At 42.3% G+C, this 16,115-nt stretch overlaps 1 protein-coding gene across 2 annotated transcripts in view; it reads left to right on the forward strand.

The window, feature by feature from the left end:
• Positions 1–1,687: 1,687 nt before the first annotated feature.
• ANKRD50 (ankyrin repeat domain containing 50) overlaps positions 1,688–16,115 on the forward strand; it is a 69,747-nt gene continuing 55,319 nt past the window's right edge. The window contains exons 1-2 of one of the 2 annotated variants that reach the window (XM_075615633.1): positions 1,688–1,977; positions 5,358–6,233. In XM_075615633.1, the coding sequence (XP_075471748.1) occupies positions 5,761–6,233 (473 nt within the window). In that variant the 5' untranslated portion in view covers positions 1,688–1,977; positions 5,358–5,760. Of the gene's footprint in view, positions 1,978–2,668; positions 2,885–5,357; positions 6,234–16,115 lie in introns of those variants that run through there. The other variant, XM_075615642.1, reaches the window with a different exon arrangement.

Consider the following 16,115-nt stretch of genomic DNA (forward strand, 5'->3'; position numbering starts at 1 on the left):
TCAATGATCTTCCCACAGCTTATAATGAAGCTTCAATACACATGTATGCAGATGACACAATCCTATATGTACACAGCCATAGCCTCTCCGACCTTGAACACATACTTCAGACTGACTTTTTGAGACTCGAAAGCTGAATTTCCCAAAACAATCCGTTTTTTAAACACTGACAAGACTGTAACAATGGTATTTGGGACCAAGACCACATTTTTAAAGCTTCCAGTGACTAAGCTCCAGATCAGAACCAACGCTAACACCACCCTAACTCCTGTTACTAGTTTTAAATACCTGGGCATATGGTTTGACTCCCACTTAACATTCGGGATGCACATTGATACCCTGACATCCAAAACCTATGCCAAACTAGGTGTACTTTACAGAAACAAATCCTCCCTAAGTCTGCTGGTCAGAAAGCGTATCGCACGGCAAATGAAAATGCCAATTATCGACTATGGAGAAATAGTATATGGCTCGGCACCCCAAACCCACCTTAGCAAACTTGATTCCCTCTACAATTCAATATGCAGTTTTGATCTCCCATGCAACTACAACACACATCACTGAGAAATGCTCAAAGAACTAGATTGGTCATCACTCGAGTCTAGGTGCAAAGTTCACCTTTCCTGTCTTGCCTTCAAATACTTTCTGGGCAAGCTGAACAAGCTCCTCACCCCTACCACATGCAGCACTTATCATCTGAGATCATACTCCAAAAGACTGTTCATGGTCCCAAGGCTCAACAAAGTATCCGGCCGCTCCTCCTTCTCTTAGCGTGCACCTCAAAACTGGAACAACCTACCGGAGACTGTCCCATCTGCCACCAGTCTAAGTTCTTTCAAAATTAAAGCTGTCTCACATTTTAATCTGGTCTGTAACTGTTACATACACCTATAATATATATTTTCTTTAACTGTGCATGCAATGTCTTGTATATAATGTATACCCTGTTCACTTACGTAACTGTATTTGTAACCATGTATTTTTTGTCTTAACTCATACTTGAAAACGAGAGGTAACTCTCAATGTATTACTTCCTGGTAAAATATTTTAGAAATAAATAAAAAAAATAACACTCCCAGAGAGCACCGGGCCAGTCTAGCACTCACCCCTAGCCCAGGGAGCTCAGCATTGGGGGTAACTTTACCGCAACTAGTGGACACCCTTACTCAGTCACTATCAGTAACTCAGTCACTATCACCCCGCACCACATACACCGTAGCCAAACACATACATACATACATATATATATATATATCTCAAGTGTATACAAACAAGTACAAAAAATACAGTTGTTCTTTGTTTAAATTATCTTTACATGATAATATATGACGTGTTACAGTGTCTTCGTATGAGGTGCTCACTCGCTGATAAACTGACACTGTACCTATTTTAATGCGACTAATGCAGGCGAATCTGTTAATCTCTAACAGAACAGTCAGGTGTAAAAAAGGCAACCCCCCTCCCTGTCTCTCCTGTTTCCCCTGCACCCTATTTGCATCCCTATCTCCCTCTCGCACAAAAGACACGAGCCTCAATGTGGGGCGGGTTACACCAGGACGCAGGGGAGGGGCGTGGTCACGTGAAGGCAAGCACACAGGGGGGAAAAAAACAACAAAAAAACTACAACTCCCATGATGCAGTGCAGCGCTGCCGGGATTGGGATGGGAGCTGGAAATGGTCGAGTAGTGTCAGTTAGGTTGTTGATGACGTCGTTACCAGGAGGCGGTAGCGCCGGCTGTGTGTCTCCAGTCTCCATGACGCTCCTCGTCCGCCGCCCTCCCCTGCTGTTTGGGAGGCGGAGATCCGGCTCTCGGGGAGGAGCAGCGGCTGCACAGCCAGACACCCGAGAGAGGGGAGACAAAGAGAGAGCTGGAGAGAGAGAGCGAGAGAGTGTCCCGGGGAGGGAGGAGACAGACACCAGGTACAGTGTCAGCCAGCGGGGACCCGGCACCCAGCCTGCTAACCCTGGAGCTGCAGGTAACTATGCCCGGGAGAGAGGGAGGGGGGATATATAGATATGCGTGCATGTGTATACAGTGATGTGTTTGTGTGTGTGTGTGTGTGTGTGTGTATATATATATATATATATATATATATACACACACACACACACAACCCTCAGCTACGTGTGACGAGCACACATGTATGTGTATATATGTTCCTATACACACACATTCACAGCCGTATGCAGGTGTGATTGTGCTCTCTGCACATTTCCACTGATATATCAATGCAGTCTCTTGGGGGGGTGTGTGTGTGTGTGTGTGTGTTATATATATTGTAATAGGGGAGCCACACACTCCACTCCAGGCTTTTTCTGAAAACCACGTCCCAGTGCATCTTGGGACGCCCGGACCCTTTTCTGTGTGGATCCCCAAACTAGCTGCCCAAGTCACCTACATGCAGACGGGAGGTGTAATGATAGGGGCGGACTGCGGGTGCCTGCTGAAGCGGAGTAACTTTCCCAGCTGTGATAACACGCTCACACGTGTGGTCGCCGTGTTGACACGCATGTAGTTGTGTTGCCCTGTGTCGTGGAGGGGAATGCTCTCACCACTTCATCCCCTGCAGCCCCCCTGGTCCCAGCTGCACAGATCCGGCCCCCGCCTCCTCTCCCCGGGGTGGGGCCTCTGGCCTTGCACAGCTTGTCAGTGGCTGCCTCCTTATTGTGTGTTGTGTGTCTGCACGGACACACACCGCTTGCTGGCTGGAGCTTCCCGGTCTGTCCCTGCACACTTTGGGAAGGCTTGGGATCCCCCCTGCGCAGAAAGAAGCAGGGCAATAAATACACTGTGCACTGATTGAGAAAGCATTTCCACCCCATACAGAGGAGTGAGCAGTCAGCAGCCAGAGCTGACCTCCTAATACAAGGGGGGCATGTGGGGTAAGTCAGTGTTAGCTGCTTGCTGTCAGCGTCAATGGTTGAAAATGCTTAGCATACATCTATGGTTTTGTTGTCAGCTCTGGTAACTAATGGGTCATATTTGCTGTTTGTATTGATTTATGACTACATGCATACCCCAGTCTTTTTGTCATGTTAGCTAGAAATGGCATATATTTGTCTATGTGATGGTTTACAAAATGCCAGCTTTTAGGACCACTAAGGAGGTCCTTTCTCCAGACATGTCCCTACTACTCTCTAACAGCCTTGTCTCAATGAGTAAGGTATGTGTATATATGTCTAGAGGGGGAAGGGATAAGATAACATGAGTGCATTGTAGTTAGATCGGTAACTAATCTGCCGTAGGGGTGTGACTGTGAAACTGTGTGTGTCTGAGGTCTGTGTTGGCCACTGGTAAGCATTTTGATCATTTAATTGCTGGGAGCAATGTGCACTTGGGTTTTGATTTAAAAAAAAATGGTATGTCAGCGTTACATCAAAACGAAATGAAAAGGCGAGCTGTGGCACTCAGCGCTGGCATCTATTGGAGGCAGATATCATATATAGATGGGAAGGGGAACTGCGGCAGGGCATGGCCAGTGTGTTGGAGCAGACCGATCAGGCATCATCATTCCTGCTGTGAGCTGTGGTGCGTTTTGACTTCAAATGTGACTCCTTTTTTGTGTGGGAACTGCGAGTGCATTGCTGATATGTACAGATATATAAACCCCTTTGCTGCCAGAGGTGTCTGCAACATATTGATTCTTAATGAGTTGCCGGCAGCCAATGGGTTAAAGCTGCAGTCCCCGTTAGGACCAATGTAAGCTTTTTGTAATGACGTGTTCAGTGTAGAAAATTGATAAGTCAAAGCATTTTTTTTAAACCCTATAAAGCTTGTATTGTAGTGACCAAATGCCTTTTTTTTATTTTTTTTACAATCTTTACCCAATCTTTTTCTTGTTAAAAACGGGTTGTGGGTCCTGTAAACTGTCAATCACCACCATTTATTTTGGTGCCACGATCTACCTAAACGTAAGTATAAAGTAAGGTTAGAATTACACAGGGTGCATTGAAAGTAGTTTATATTTCACAGGAATAAAATAAAAAAAAATGCACTGTACAGGTGACTTGAATATTTCTAAGGAAGCCAATTACATTGTTGGTTGCTAAATTTTATTTCGGGTTTTGACAAATGAATGGGACTGCCCCTTTAAAATAGAACTAGGACACCCAATATGTCTGCAAAACCATTGTACAGCGTCCTCATTATTCTTTGTAAAGAAGAATTGAACTCCATTACCATGTCTGTTTTTCAACCTCATCTACCATGTAACTAGGTACATATAATTGATACTGTATTACAAGAAAATGAGGTGAGTTGTGCCTGAATTAGGCAGGAAAAGCATGGTCCATAAATTGAATTTTTCTGAAACTAGAGTATGATTAAATGTGCCTTCCTCATTTGAAGACAAATACCGTAATATCTCCTAATATGTTTGACCATTGGGTTATGTGATGTTAGTAAGCAGCAGGGAGCTAGATTGTTGGTCCTTTGTTTGGTAACCTCTAATGTCTTTCTTATGATAGACATTTTTAGAAAAGTTGCAAACACTTGGAAATATTTTAGGCAAACAACTTTTTCCTCAACCTGGAATAATGACTTTTGTTTCTTGTGACTATATCTATTGTTAAAAACATCTTCATGTGCTTCTTAGACAATAAAACTTGTTTATGATTGAGTACTCAGTAATGCTAGTTATGACATTAATAATGAGTCGCCAAATGTGAATTAACAATTTACTCCCTTTCAGTGAAGCTTTTTTTTTTTTTGTACATTCTTTGACAAGGGGATAACCTAACCCAGTGGTTCACAAACCTTTCTTCAGGGGTCCGAGAGAGATGTGTGTCCAATTTGTATATAATACAAGTTGGATGTTTGCCTCAGAAACCTGGTGTGGATTATGTACTCAAGGAGAGGTTTGGGAACCACTGACTAACCTGAAGGAAGTGTGTCCTAAACAAGTAATACACTTCTTAGGTGATTATTCATCAAAGTGACCAATCAAGGTTAATGGGAGTTTCTGTGTGATGGTGCCCGAACCCACATACCTATTTGCATGATACATGTTCACAATACTGTACACTAGCGTGTTTCTGGATGTGTTATATTAAATGTTTTCAGGATTATAAAGCTTATAATCGGACATTACCCAGACATTGTTTAGAAAACAGTAAATTGCTTTGAGTTAAAAACTTTATAAAAATGTTGACCTGCTACAAGCATAAACATGTTTAAAGTAGTAGCATTGTTTAGCATGATGGCTTTTCATCTACAATGCATATGTGGCATATATTTTGTAAAACAATTTTTACATATTTTTTTTTAAAAATGGTCTGAATGTGAACTCTAGAATGTGATGATCACTTGGAACAAAGTAATGTTTGCTGCACACTAACGGTTGGCTTTCTTTCTTAGTTTTTCCAGATGTATTGTCTCCTGCTTGTACTGAAAGAATGCAGAGTTATATGAAATCCAGATGCAATCATGAGAGTTCTTGACTTACTCAGCCATCTGAAAAGTATTATTCTTGGATGCAGGCGAAATATTGTCATACCAGCTACAGACTCAGATCCTTTGAGCACTTCTGCAAGTGCAACATAAAATGGGGGGAAACGGTGCAGTTCTTTAAACAGAGGATGCCTGAAGATTGGGGTTTACTGGAAGGTTTGAATGCAGCTTGCATTCCACGGTCAGTTCTTTTTTAGGATATGTCACTACTGGAATTTGGATCCATATTTTGCCCCAAAGTTTATTTGATTTCAAATGCTGAAGATTCACAGATTTTTGCGAGAGTGCAAATACTGAAGCACTAGCAACAATGGCTCAAACCAGTTTGCTGCAGGGAAAACCATTCTACTGCAGGGAATGGATTTTCCACAAGCTTCAGCACTGTCTGCAGGAGAAAAACTGCAGCAATGCTACAGCAAACAAACTTTCACTCGTTGCTAATTCTGAAAGCAATGGCGGCATCTCGGGAAAAGGAGCATCCTGGGGTTTATTATTTGTTGGTGGCCCAGGCAGTGGGAAGACGGCTCTATGTACAGAGTTGGTATGGCCAAGTTCACCCGCTGGTTTACAAAGAGGTTTACACCGCCAAGCTTTGGCTTTCCATTTTTGCAGGGCACAGGACTCGGACACACTTTGCGTGGGAAGCTTTATCAGAGCTTTGGTCGACCAGATTTGCCGAGGTGGACTAATGCCAGAATATGAGGACAAATTAAAGGATCCTTCTGTTGAGAACCTATTACAGCCTGGCGAATGTGAACGAAACCCATCAGAGGCCTTTAAAAGGTACATTACCTTTCCCTGTCTTTCTTAAGTGGTAATTGGTGAACTCGCAGTTTAAGTAGTTACATTTTGAATAGGGTACAGCTGCACTCCAATTTAGCAAGCTATATTGGCAGTAAAAGTAATATACTCACCCATTTATGACCTTTTATATTGTATTACCATTTATCTTTGAAGTATTAGGTTTCGATTTTTAGCTTAAACTGCACAAAAATAAACAGCAGGGAATATGCAAGGGTTGCTGGTTTGCTCTGGAATACAGGCTTTACAGATTAAGAGATGCTGCATGGATTTGTGATTCAATATAGAAGACAATTAGAAAGTTTACAACTCGCATTTCAAGATAATTATCTATACAAACCTTCTTTTTTTTTTTCTGAATTAGAAGGCAACAATTTTATTTGAATTTACATCTTAAAAAATCAATCTGCTTTACTGACCATACAAATACGTTTTGTTTTACCATTGAAAAGTCCTCGTATGGCTCTATTAAGCAATTCAACTTTAAATTCTGATAATTGAATTCTGAAATATCAGTTACTGAAAAATAGCCTCACTGGGAGGTTTAAATGGCCACTATAATTTTTTTTTTTTACTCCTTAAATAGCAAGCGTACCTGATTTGGAGGGTCCTCCTGGAGCTGATTCATGGTGTTTCCCTAATGTCAGTTCCAAATATCTTTTTGTAGTTTTTTTTGTGTGTGCTGGCTTGACACACACAAAAAAAACTAGACATCTGTCTGCCAGAACTATAAACACTGTGTCACCAATAGTAATTGGCTGCAGTAGCTAGCCTGACCCCCTGGCCATTTTGACAATGAGCCTGATAAGCAGTCGGCTTGCTGCTTCTGAACTGGGAGGGGCTGAGCCTGCTGCATTAAGGCAAGAGTCTTTCAAGGTAACATCTGATGCCAGTGAAATAACAAATGGGTCAACACTCCGCTAAATAATTAAGATTTTGAAGGGCAAAAAAATCAACACATTATGAACTAATAGGGTATGTTGTCAATTCATTTGATACTTCAGAATGGTGACACAGTTGGGTACATTGCATTCTGGGACTGTGACTTCTCACAGAAATGGTTTGTGACTGCTGACTGCAGGATTTTATTGTATATTTTGGAATCCTACGGAATGCTGGCAATGGAATGTAATTATTATAATTTTCTCTGCATAAACATTTCACTCAGTAGCCCTTTACAGTAACCCCTCCCCCTCCCAAAACAATGACTATATTTCTGCTATTATGCAATGCTGTTAACATTTGTTTTTCATATTTGGGGGTGAAGATAGAAAAAGCAGTAGCTTCACACAGTTTACACTACCTCAAATATTAACAGCATGCCTCTAATTTGCATGGAACTAAAGTGAAAATAGTGTCAAGTGTTTTCTAGCATTTGACATTTATTGACGCTCTTATTTGCAGTCATATTGAAGACTTTCAAGTTGTTTGCCTGCATTGCTGTTTTATCCTAGTACTGAAACACAATGACTTACCCTTTCAGTATGGAATTGTGCTATAGTTATATTCTCTGTAATGTATAGCAGGCCCTCAGGCGCTGACAATGTCAACTTAAGGTTGAATTAATTGATTTGCATTTGAGTTGCTGTTAACGGCTTACCCCATTTAAATTAGCAGTTCCACCTTTTCCATCATCTTGCATGTTGATTTGTATGTTTTCACTGTCACCTGTTATAGTACTTAAAACAATAGCAGGTGTTTTTTTTTGTTTTTGTTTTTTTAAACCTTTTAAGACAACATTTCTATTTGAACTGGCTACGTTTTTAAACTGTGGCACACCAGTAATATCTCATTTGTTTGCTTTCCAGTGATGGTTTTAATATGTATGTTTCAATGAGGCTACACATGCACATTTAAAAATCCTAACTGTTGAAAACAAATTATACAAGACAGTATTTAGTCTAACATTTGCACCTTCTTGATAGTGTAGGACTGTTTTGCGACATTCCTTTCAGAGCAGAGAAAGTTATGATTGGTTTTGTTTATGGACTTTATGCCCGAGCCTTAGTACAGTTTTTTTTTTTCCCCCATAACAACTGATATACTTCGGAAATGTCCATACCTATTTTTGTGTTCACACTTAAGTCTTCTCTAACCTTTTTAGACGACGAGCTAATAGAGACAACAACTGCAGACCTCCTGTCACTGAAAGTAATTAAAAGAAAACCGAAAGTACAATTAAATATATGGGTACAGCATTTAGTTCCTTGTGATGTTAATTTGCAACAATGGAAGGTTTAGCAAAACTGTGGATCATTTTAGTAAGTCATTGACTACTTTGGTCAAATGTGAAAATGTAATTTGTCAATTTAATTGTGTAGAAGGTCACAAGTGGAATACTATTCTTTACAATGTTCATTCTGACCCTTCAATCAATGATTATATCAAGTCAACCTCCTATGTTTTTGATAATTATGAGCAATGGTTTTTTTTTTATGGGGGAAATACAGCTCAACCCCGTTATAACGCGGATCCGCTTATAACGCGGTTTGAGCGTGGACCCCGAATTTTATAAAAAAATAAAAATACAACGTTTTTTTTTTTGCACACTCTGCACACACTCACAGCACACTGAATACACTCACAGCACACTGCATACACTCACTGCACACGCTCACAGCACACTGCATGCACACACTGCACTCACAGCACACTGCATGCACACACTACACTCACAGTACACTGCACGCACTGCACGCACCGCGCACTGCACGCAATGCACGCACCGCGCACTGCACGCACGCACACACTGCACTGCACGCACACACTGCACTGCACGCACACACTGCACTCACCGCGCACTGCACGCCCACACTGCACTCACAGCGCACTGCACGCCCACACTGCACTCACAGCGCACTGCACGCCCACACTGCACTCACAGCGCACTGCACGCACACACTGCACTCACAGCGCACTGCACGCACACACTACACTCACAGCGCACTGCACGCACACACTGCATTCACAGCGCACTGCACGCACACACTGCACTCACAGCGCACTGCACGCACACACTGCACTCACAGCGCACTGCACGCACACACTGCACTCACAGCGCACTGCACGCACACACTGCACTCACAGCGCACTGCACGCACACACTGCACTCACAGCGCACTGCACGCACACACTGCACTCACAGCGCACTGCACGCACACACTGCACTCACAGCGCACTGCACGCACACACTGCACTCACAGCGCACTGCACGCACACACTCGCAGCACACACTCGCAGCGCACTGCACGCACACACTCGCAGCACACACTCGCAGCGCACTGCACGCACACACTCGCAGCACACACTCGCAGCGCACTGCACGCACACACTCGCAGCACACACTCTCAGCGCACTCGCAGCACACACTCTCAGCGCACTCGCAGCACACTCAGCGCACTCGCAGCACACACTCTCAGCGCACTCGCAGCGCACTCGCAGCACACACTCGCAGCGCACTCGCAGCACACACTCTCAGCGCACTCGCAGCACACACTCTCAGCGCACTCGCAGCACACACTCTCAGCGCACTCGCAGCACACACTCTCAGCGCACTCGCAGCACACACTCTCAGCGCACTCGCAGCACACACTCTCAGCGCACTCGCAGCACACACTCTCAGCGCACTCTCAGCACACACACAGAGACACACTGTCTCTTTAAGGGAGCTTGCTCTCACTCTCGCAAGACGGAAGCAGAAGCAGGAAGCAGAGACAGGGAGAAGAGCTGCCAGATGCCGGGTAAGTGCTGTGTGCTGTTGCCGCTGCCCCACCGGGTCTGGGAACGCTGGGAGAGTTCTCAGCTTTCCCCCTCCAGCAGACACGGTACCACCACAAAAAAAAAAAGTTTTCGGCGGTCATTTTTTTCCCGCGACCCCGTTTATAACGCGGTGGTCGCGGGTGGCCCCCGAGGACCGCGCTATAACGGGGTTAAGCTGTAATATTTTTTTGAGCCATTCCAAAGTTGGTTGACACAATCGGTTCCCACGTTTTGTCTGTTATACTCTTTGGCAAATGATATCTTGGAAAGAAACTAGATCATACACCAATAAATAAATAAGTCGTCTGGTTTGCAAAGTGATGAGCTGTTTTTTTTGCAAACTGAAATAAGTTTGAATGTAGCTCTTAATATTCCCCCCCCCCAACATTTAACCAAATTAAATTCACTGATCACTGTCGGTTATGCTGTACAAGGCTATTTAGCAATTTATATTCCTAATTAGCCATAACAAGTGCTTTTATACTGCTATCAAATTGTTGTAAAGCAAGTGGCACTGAACTGACCATGAATGTCTGCAACATAAAAGCATTTTAATTGGGTGCATTTTTCAATTTTAGCTTGATGAAATGTAATGTTTTTAGTGCTTAAACCTGTTATATTTGTTATATTTAAAAAATGAAACTAAACAAATCCATATGGATACCTTCATTCCCAGTGGATTTAATTAGTGGGTTAGACACACAACTTAAAAAAAAATTACAAAAAAAAAAAAATTTGTAATAATCTTGGCTCTAAAATTGCTTAACTTGTCAAACTTTAATTTGTTTCATGCATAAAAAAAAGTGTGTGTATGTGTATATCCCAAACCTATCCCAAGCTTCAAATTGCAAAGCCGACCCCACACTGAGGAGACATTGCATTGTATATTGCATTATTTTGTTAATTATTCATTTACTGATTGAATCATCCTCACTTTTAAAGCTTTACACTCCTTACATTTCAGCCCTAATTTCTCGTTATGCACCATCCCGACTCTTGCTTTCCTCTCAAGGATGTCTTCTTTCTACCCCCTTTGTATCTAAAGCCCTCTCCCGCCTTAACCTTTCTCACTTACTGCCCCGCACCTCTGGAATGCCCTTCCTCTCAATACCCGACTAGCACCCTCTCTATCCACTTTTAAGACCCACCTTAAGACACATTTGCTTAAAGAAGCATATGAATAGCACTGTGGATTATACTGGACACATGATATATATAGCATGGCCCCCTGCAGACGCACTTACCAGAACTCCCTCCTACTGTCTCTGTACGTTCTCCCTACTTACCAGTTAGACTGTAAGCTCCTCGGGGCAGGGACTCCTCCTCCTTAATGTTACTTTTATGTCTAAAGCACTTATTCCCATGCTCTGTTATTTATTTGATTACCACATGTATTACTACTGTGAAGCGCTATGTACATTAATGGCGCTATATAAATAAAGACATACAATACAATACCCAGTAAGGTCAACGGCTGTCTGTGGGTAGGTTTACTGACAATGCCTCTTAACCTAGGCTGTGCTTTAAAGCTGTGTGATGCAGCAGGCATAAGCTTATAAGGGTCCATGTCGTGGATTTGAAGCAAAAGGTGGCACTGTGTGCTCATTTGCATGTCATTTCCCAGAATCCCTTGCTGCAGTGGAAGTGCTGTGTGCTGGGTGATTAATGGTGAAAGGCAGGGTTGCAGACCTGTCTGAGACATGCAAATGAGCACACAGTAATATTTCCATTTGCTATATGCTTTACTGTGGAGGGGTTTTGTCATTTTGTATTCTTTTTTTACCCACCATAACTTAAAGTGTGATAGATATGATAGATAGAATCTATCTTATCTATCTTAAATGTCAGCTGGCACTCCACTGATAAATCCATACAGGTAGGCCCCACCACCTTGAGAAAGGTCCCGTTTGTGGGAACGACACGTCGGTGTCATACGTTTATTTTATAGATAAAAATATAGATAGTGCGAATGTTTTTTTTTATTTTTTATTAAATGTATACGTTTTGAATTCAATTGGCAGTTATTGAGCAACATTAAAAATCCAACAAAAATTGTAATTGGAAATCACACATTGGGCTGTGATACAATGTTTGAACATGTAACTCCAATAAAAATTTTAAGTTTGAAAAAAAATTAAAAAAAAAAAATCCAACACAATATTTTGGAGAAAAGGGATGGGATTAATAAGTGGCTCGCACTTCAGATGTTGTATTAATTACTATTGTTTCTAATTGTAATTCTTCTAACATTATCATAAACAAAGAGGTAATTTGAAGATCCAAAATGTACATGTGTGCTGTGAGCAATGGTCTTGTTTAACCCTTTCAGTGTCAGAGGTGCCATGGTACCAGCAGTCCAGCATATTTCAATCACTGACCATTCCTTGGAGTGATCATATGATTATAGCGTCACTGATAACCCAATCCGAGGAGGAGTCCTTCCGTTCCTCAGCACTCCACAGGAGGGTAGAATGCGATCTCCCCTAGAAAATTAGCTGGTTAGCCCAGAGGTGCGCAAAGTTTTTTTTTTTTTTGCTGCTGTTTCCTCCCCCTCCCCCCCCCCCTCTCCCGAGTGACCCGGCATCATCTGACGCGGGTTGTCGTGACGACGCAGGACGTTACATGACCCCATGGTGTCATTTGATGCCGCGTTATCATGGCGCATGAGCAGAAGCCGGCTGAATCCCGGTAAGAACAGGTTGCAGAGGCCTCGCACGGTCGCATGGCATTTAATTTCAATGCCTCAGGGAAGAGCACGAGGCTTCTGCAACCGCCCGCGCCCCCCAGAAATATACCGCACGCTGATGTAGCCAGTTTATCATGGGGCACCTGGAGCGCAAGCACTTACAGGGTTAAAAGAGGGAAACTTGGGTTGTCTCATTTTTGGCTATAACAAATTATGTATCGATTAATTTTTAATGAAGCAACGTTAAAGCAACACTTCCTATGAACTGCTTTCATTTCATCCAGGGACCCGCTGCTTGCAGATATACTTGCCTCCGTATGGGGCTGCTAGTATCTCTCCTCCGTTTAAATGTTCAGTGGCACATGGGCCAGTAGGAAGCTGCAAGGCATGTCATGGCTTCCTTTTGGCCCGAAGGACATGGGACATTTAAGCCATCATTGTTAGCCCCAACTAGCCCAGCCTACGGAGGTAAGCGTGAAAAGGGTCTGGAGGCAGTGTATAAAATATACTACTTTAATGGGCATAGTAGCAAAATAAAAGAAAAAAAGGTCGGCTGCTGCATTTCCTGCCGTGTGGCGCTTTATCAAAAATAAATTGGTAAAGGCCACTTGGTGGAAAACGTGACAGAGGACCTTTTTTTCTTTTGCTATTATGCCCATTTAAAGAAAGTATGTTTTATCCACTGCCTCCTTTTTCACATCTTGTTTACCTTCATGGGATCGCACGCCTGCAGGAACGAAGATTATTTAAGGAGATAGTACCGTGAATACTCTAGTACCTATATCCCAGAATGGGACTGTTAATTTCTTATATCAGCCAGTGTGGTTACAGTATACTACTCTATTTGTGGGAGTTGTGGCCTGGTCACGCATCGGGAGGGGCTCTCTGTTATGCTGGGTCCTTTGCCGGTGTTTTCCTTCCCCTTCTCTTCCCTGCATGGGGTATTAGATTGCGGTAGAGACTGCATTTATTCTACATGTATTTGGGCTTTGCTAATACATCACGAACCCATATACTGTACCTTCATACCTATATAGTTCCATTGTTATTTCAAGAGAAACTGTCTTTATTTTTACTTACAACAACACATCACAGTGACGTTTTGGAAGCACCAATTAGGGATTCTTTTCCCATTTTTTTTGTATATATGGAGACAAGTATCTCGGAAAGCAGGGGTTATCTGGTGCTGAAATGAAGGTGGTGCAGGGCTGGAGACCCCCTGCTTCAACCTTTTAAGCCGGCACCTCCTTTTTTTTTTATTTTTTATTTTTTTTAATGTATTTGAACCAGACCTGATGGTTTATGCTTTTTTTTAATGCTTTAAACCAGACCTGATGGACCTGATATGCTGCTTGCAAGACTCACGCATGTGATGGACCTGATATGCTGCTTGAAAGACTCACTCATGTGAGTGTATAAACGCTATTTATTTGTAAAGTAGCTTAATTAAAATATGATTACACTGTGGGTGGTGTGTTTTGCGCTTTCTTTTTAGTTTTAATTGTTACTAGGTAATGAAGGGCCATTATTGAAAGCTGCAACACCACCACATACCACATACTGTATGCAAACATTGAATTTGAAAAACTGTTGGGATATTTTATTGCACATTTGGGGCTCTACCTGTCCCTGCCTTTTTTTATTTTGTAGACCCTGTATTTAATTATGACTACATGTCTTATTTGCTTGGAGCATCTGGGTCTTTTTTTTAAATTTTATTTATATAATTATAATTGACCAATTTTAGTGTACATTGATACTAGTGGTTAAGATCTGTATGGTTTTAGATGTGTAGGTATCTCAATGTTTGCCCATGGGCAATAGCAGATCAATATCAAACATACATTTTATAAAATCAAAAACCTTCAAGCCTAATTGTTTAATGTTGATACACTTGAGGATCTATGAGACACTGATCTGTGTATTTGGTACTGCTCATAAATGCTGTTAAGTGATCTTGAAGTACCATTCATGACCAGGTCTTTGGCTCTGGTAATGCTTCTATTGAACAAATATGAAAATATATTTTTAGGCATGCCTAGTGCAAATGATCACTTCAAAGTACTGTATGTAGTGTGATTGTCCCAGTTATTGCAAGAATTAAATATTACTTTATTAATTTTTGCGGGTCTGTTTTTTGTTAAGTCGTACAGGGTTTGTTTAGGTAAGAGAGGTTTGATTATGTATTGCTCTGTCTAGCCTTTTGCTAAACAAAGGAAGATACCAGACAATGACCTGACCTAGAAAGTTAGCCTTATCTTGCTAGATAGTAGAGGACTACAGTAGGTCCCTGCCTGTCAGGGGAGGAGGGGGGGGGAGGAGGAGGGGGGGGAGGGGAGGAGGGGGGGGAGGGGGGGAGGGGAGGAGGGGTGGGGGGAGGGGGGGGGAGGAGGGGGGGGGGAGGGGGGGGGAGGAGGGAGGAGGGGAGGGGGGGGGGGGAGGAGGGGGGGGGGGAGGGGGCACAGAGAGTGTTAAAACGGCACAGCAAGATGTGACAAATTCTTAAAAAAAAAGATTTTTAAAGTACAAACAATGCAAGCAGGGGGGCTAAATGAGGAGCTTGATCTTTTAGCATTTCTATAGTTACTCCCCATTTCCTGTCCCCCTAGGTTAGACGGCATACTCATTTTAGGATTCTTTAAGCAATCTGATGACAATCCCCCATTGACTGGATTAGATGGGCTTTTGACCAGTTTTTAACTGATCCTGTCCTCCAACTCCCCCATAAGCAACTTGATCGAAGTGCTAATGAGGTATTTTTTTACAGTTTGATAAAGCATTTAAGTGTTTTTTTTTTTGAACAGCTAATGTATACTCCTGTATGTATACTCCTGTTTTGGTCAGCACCCAGCTGTTTGTACTATATGTTTTAAGATTATTTTGTCTAGGTTTAATATATAATATTGAGCTATAATAGATTGAATATGGTTTATGGAAATGTTATATTGGTCAAACAACTTTTTTTTTTTTTCCTCATCTGACCAAATGTATATTTCAAAGATAAAGGAATTTCTGCTAGTCTATTTTAACCCTATACATCTGGTTATAATCTAATTAATACTAAGAATTTAAAGGAAATATATTGTATTACTATTGTTTCTGTTGAATACATTAAGCTTCTATGCATGACATGAAACCACTGTCCACCATAGTGATGTTCCCCTTCTCTACACTGCGGTGAATAGTTGGTCCCCTGCAGGTATCCTACAGGGGTAAACAAATTACACAATTCTGAGGGGGGGAGAAAAAAAACACTTTATTGATGTGGGTTTGCTGCCCCTCCGGTGTATAAGTACGGGGACTATCACTCATTTCAAAATACCCCTGATGAAGACACCCTCGTGTTGAATTAATATTGGAACAAGCACGCAGTACCCCCAAGATTGAGAGGATCCACCTGCAAGTTCCTGCAACTCTCA

This window comes from Ascaphus truei, chromosome 1 (assembly GCF_040206685.1).
Source record: "Ascaphus truei isolate aAscTru1 chromosome 1, aAscTru1.hap1, whole genome shotgun sequence".
NCBI lineage: Eukaryota > Metazoa > Chordata > Amphibia > Anura > Ascaphidae > Ascaphus > Ascaphus truei.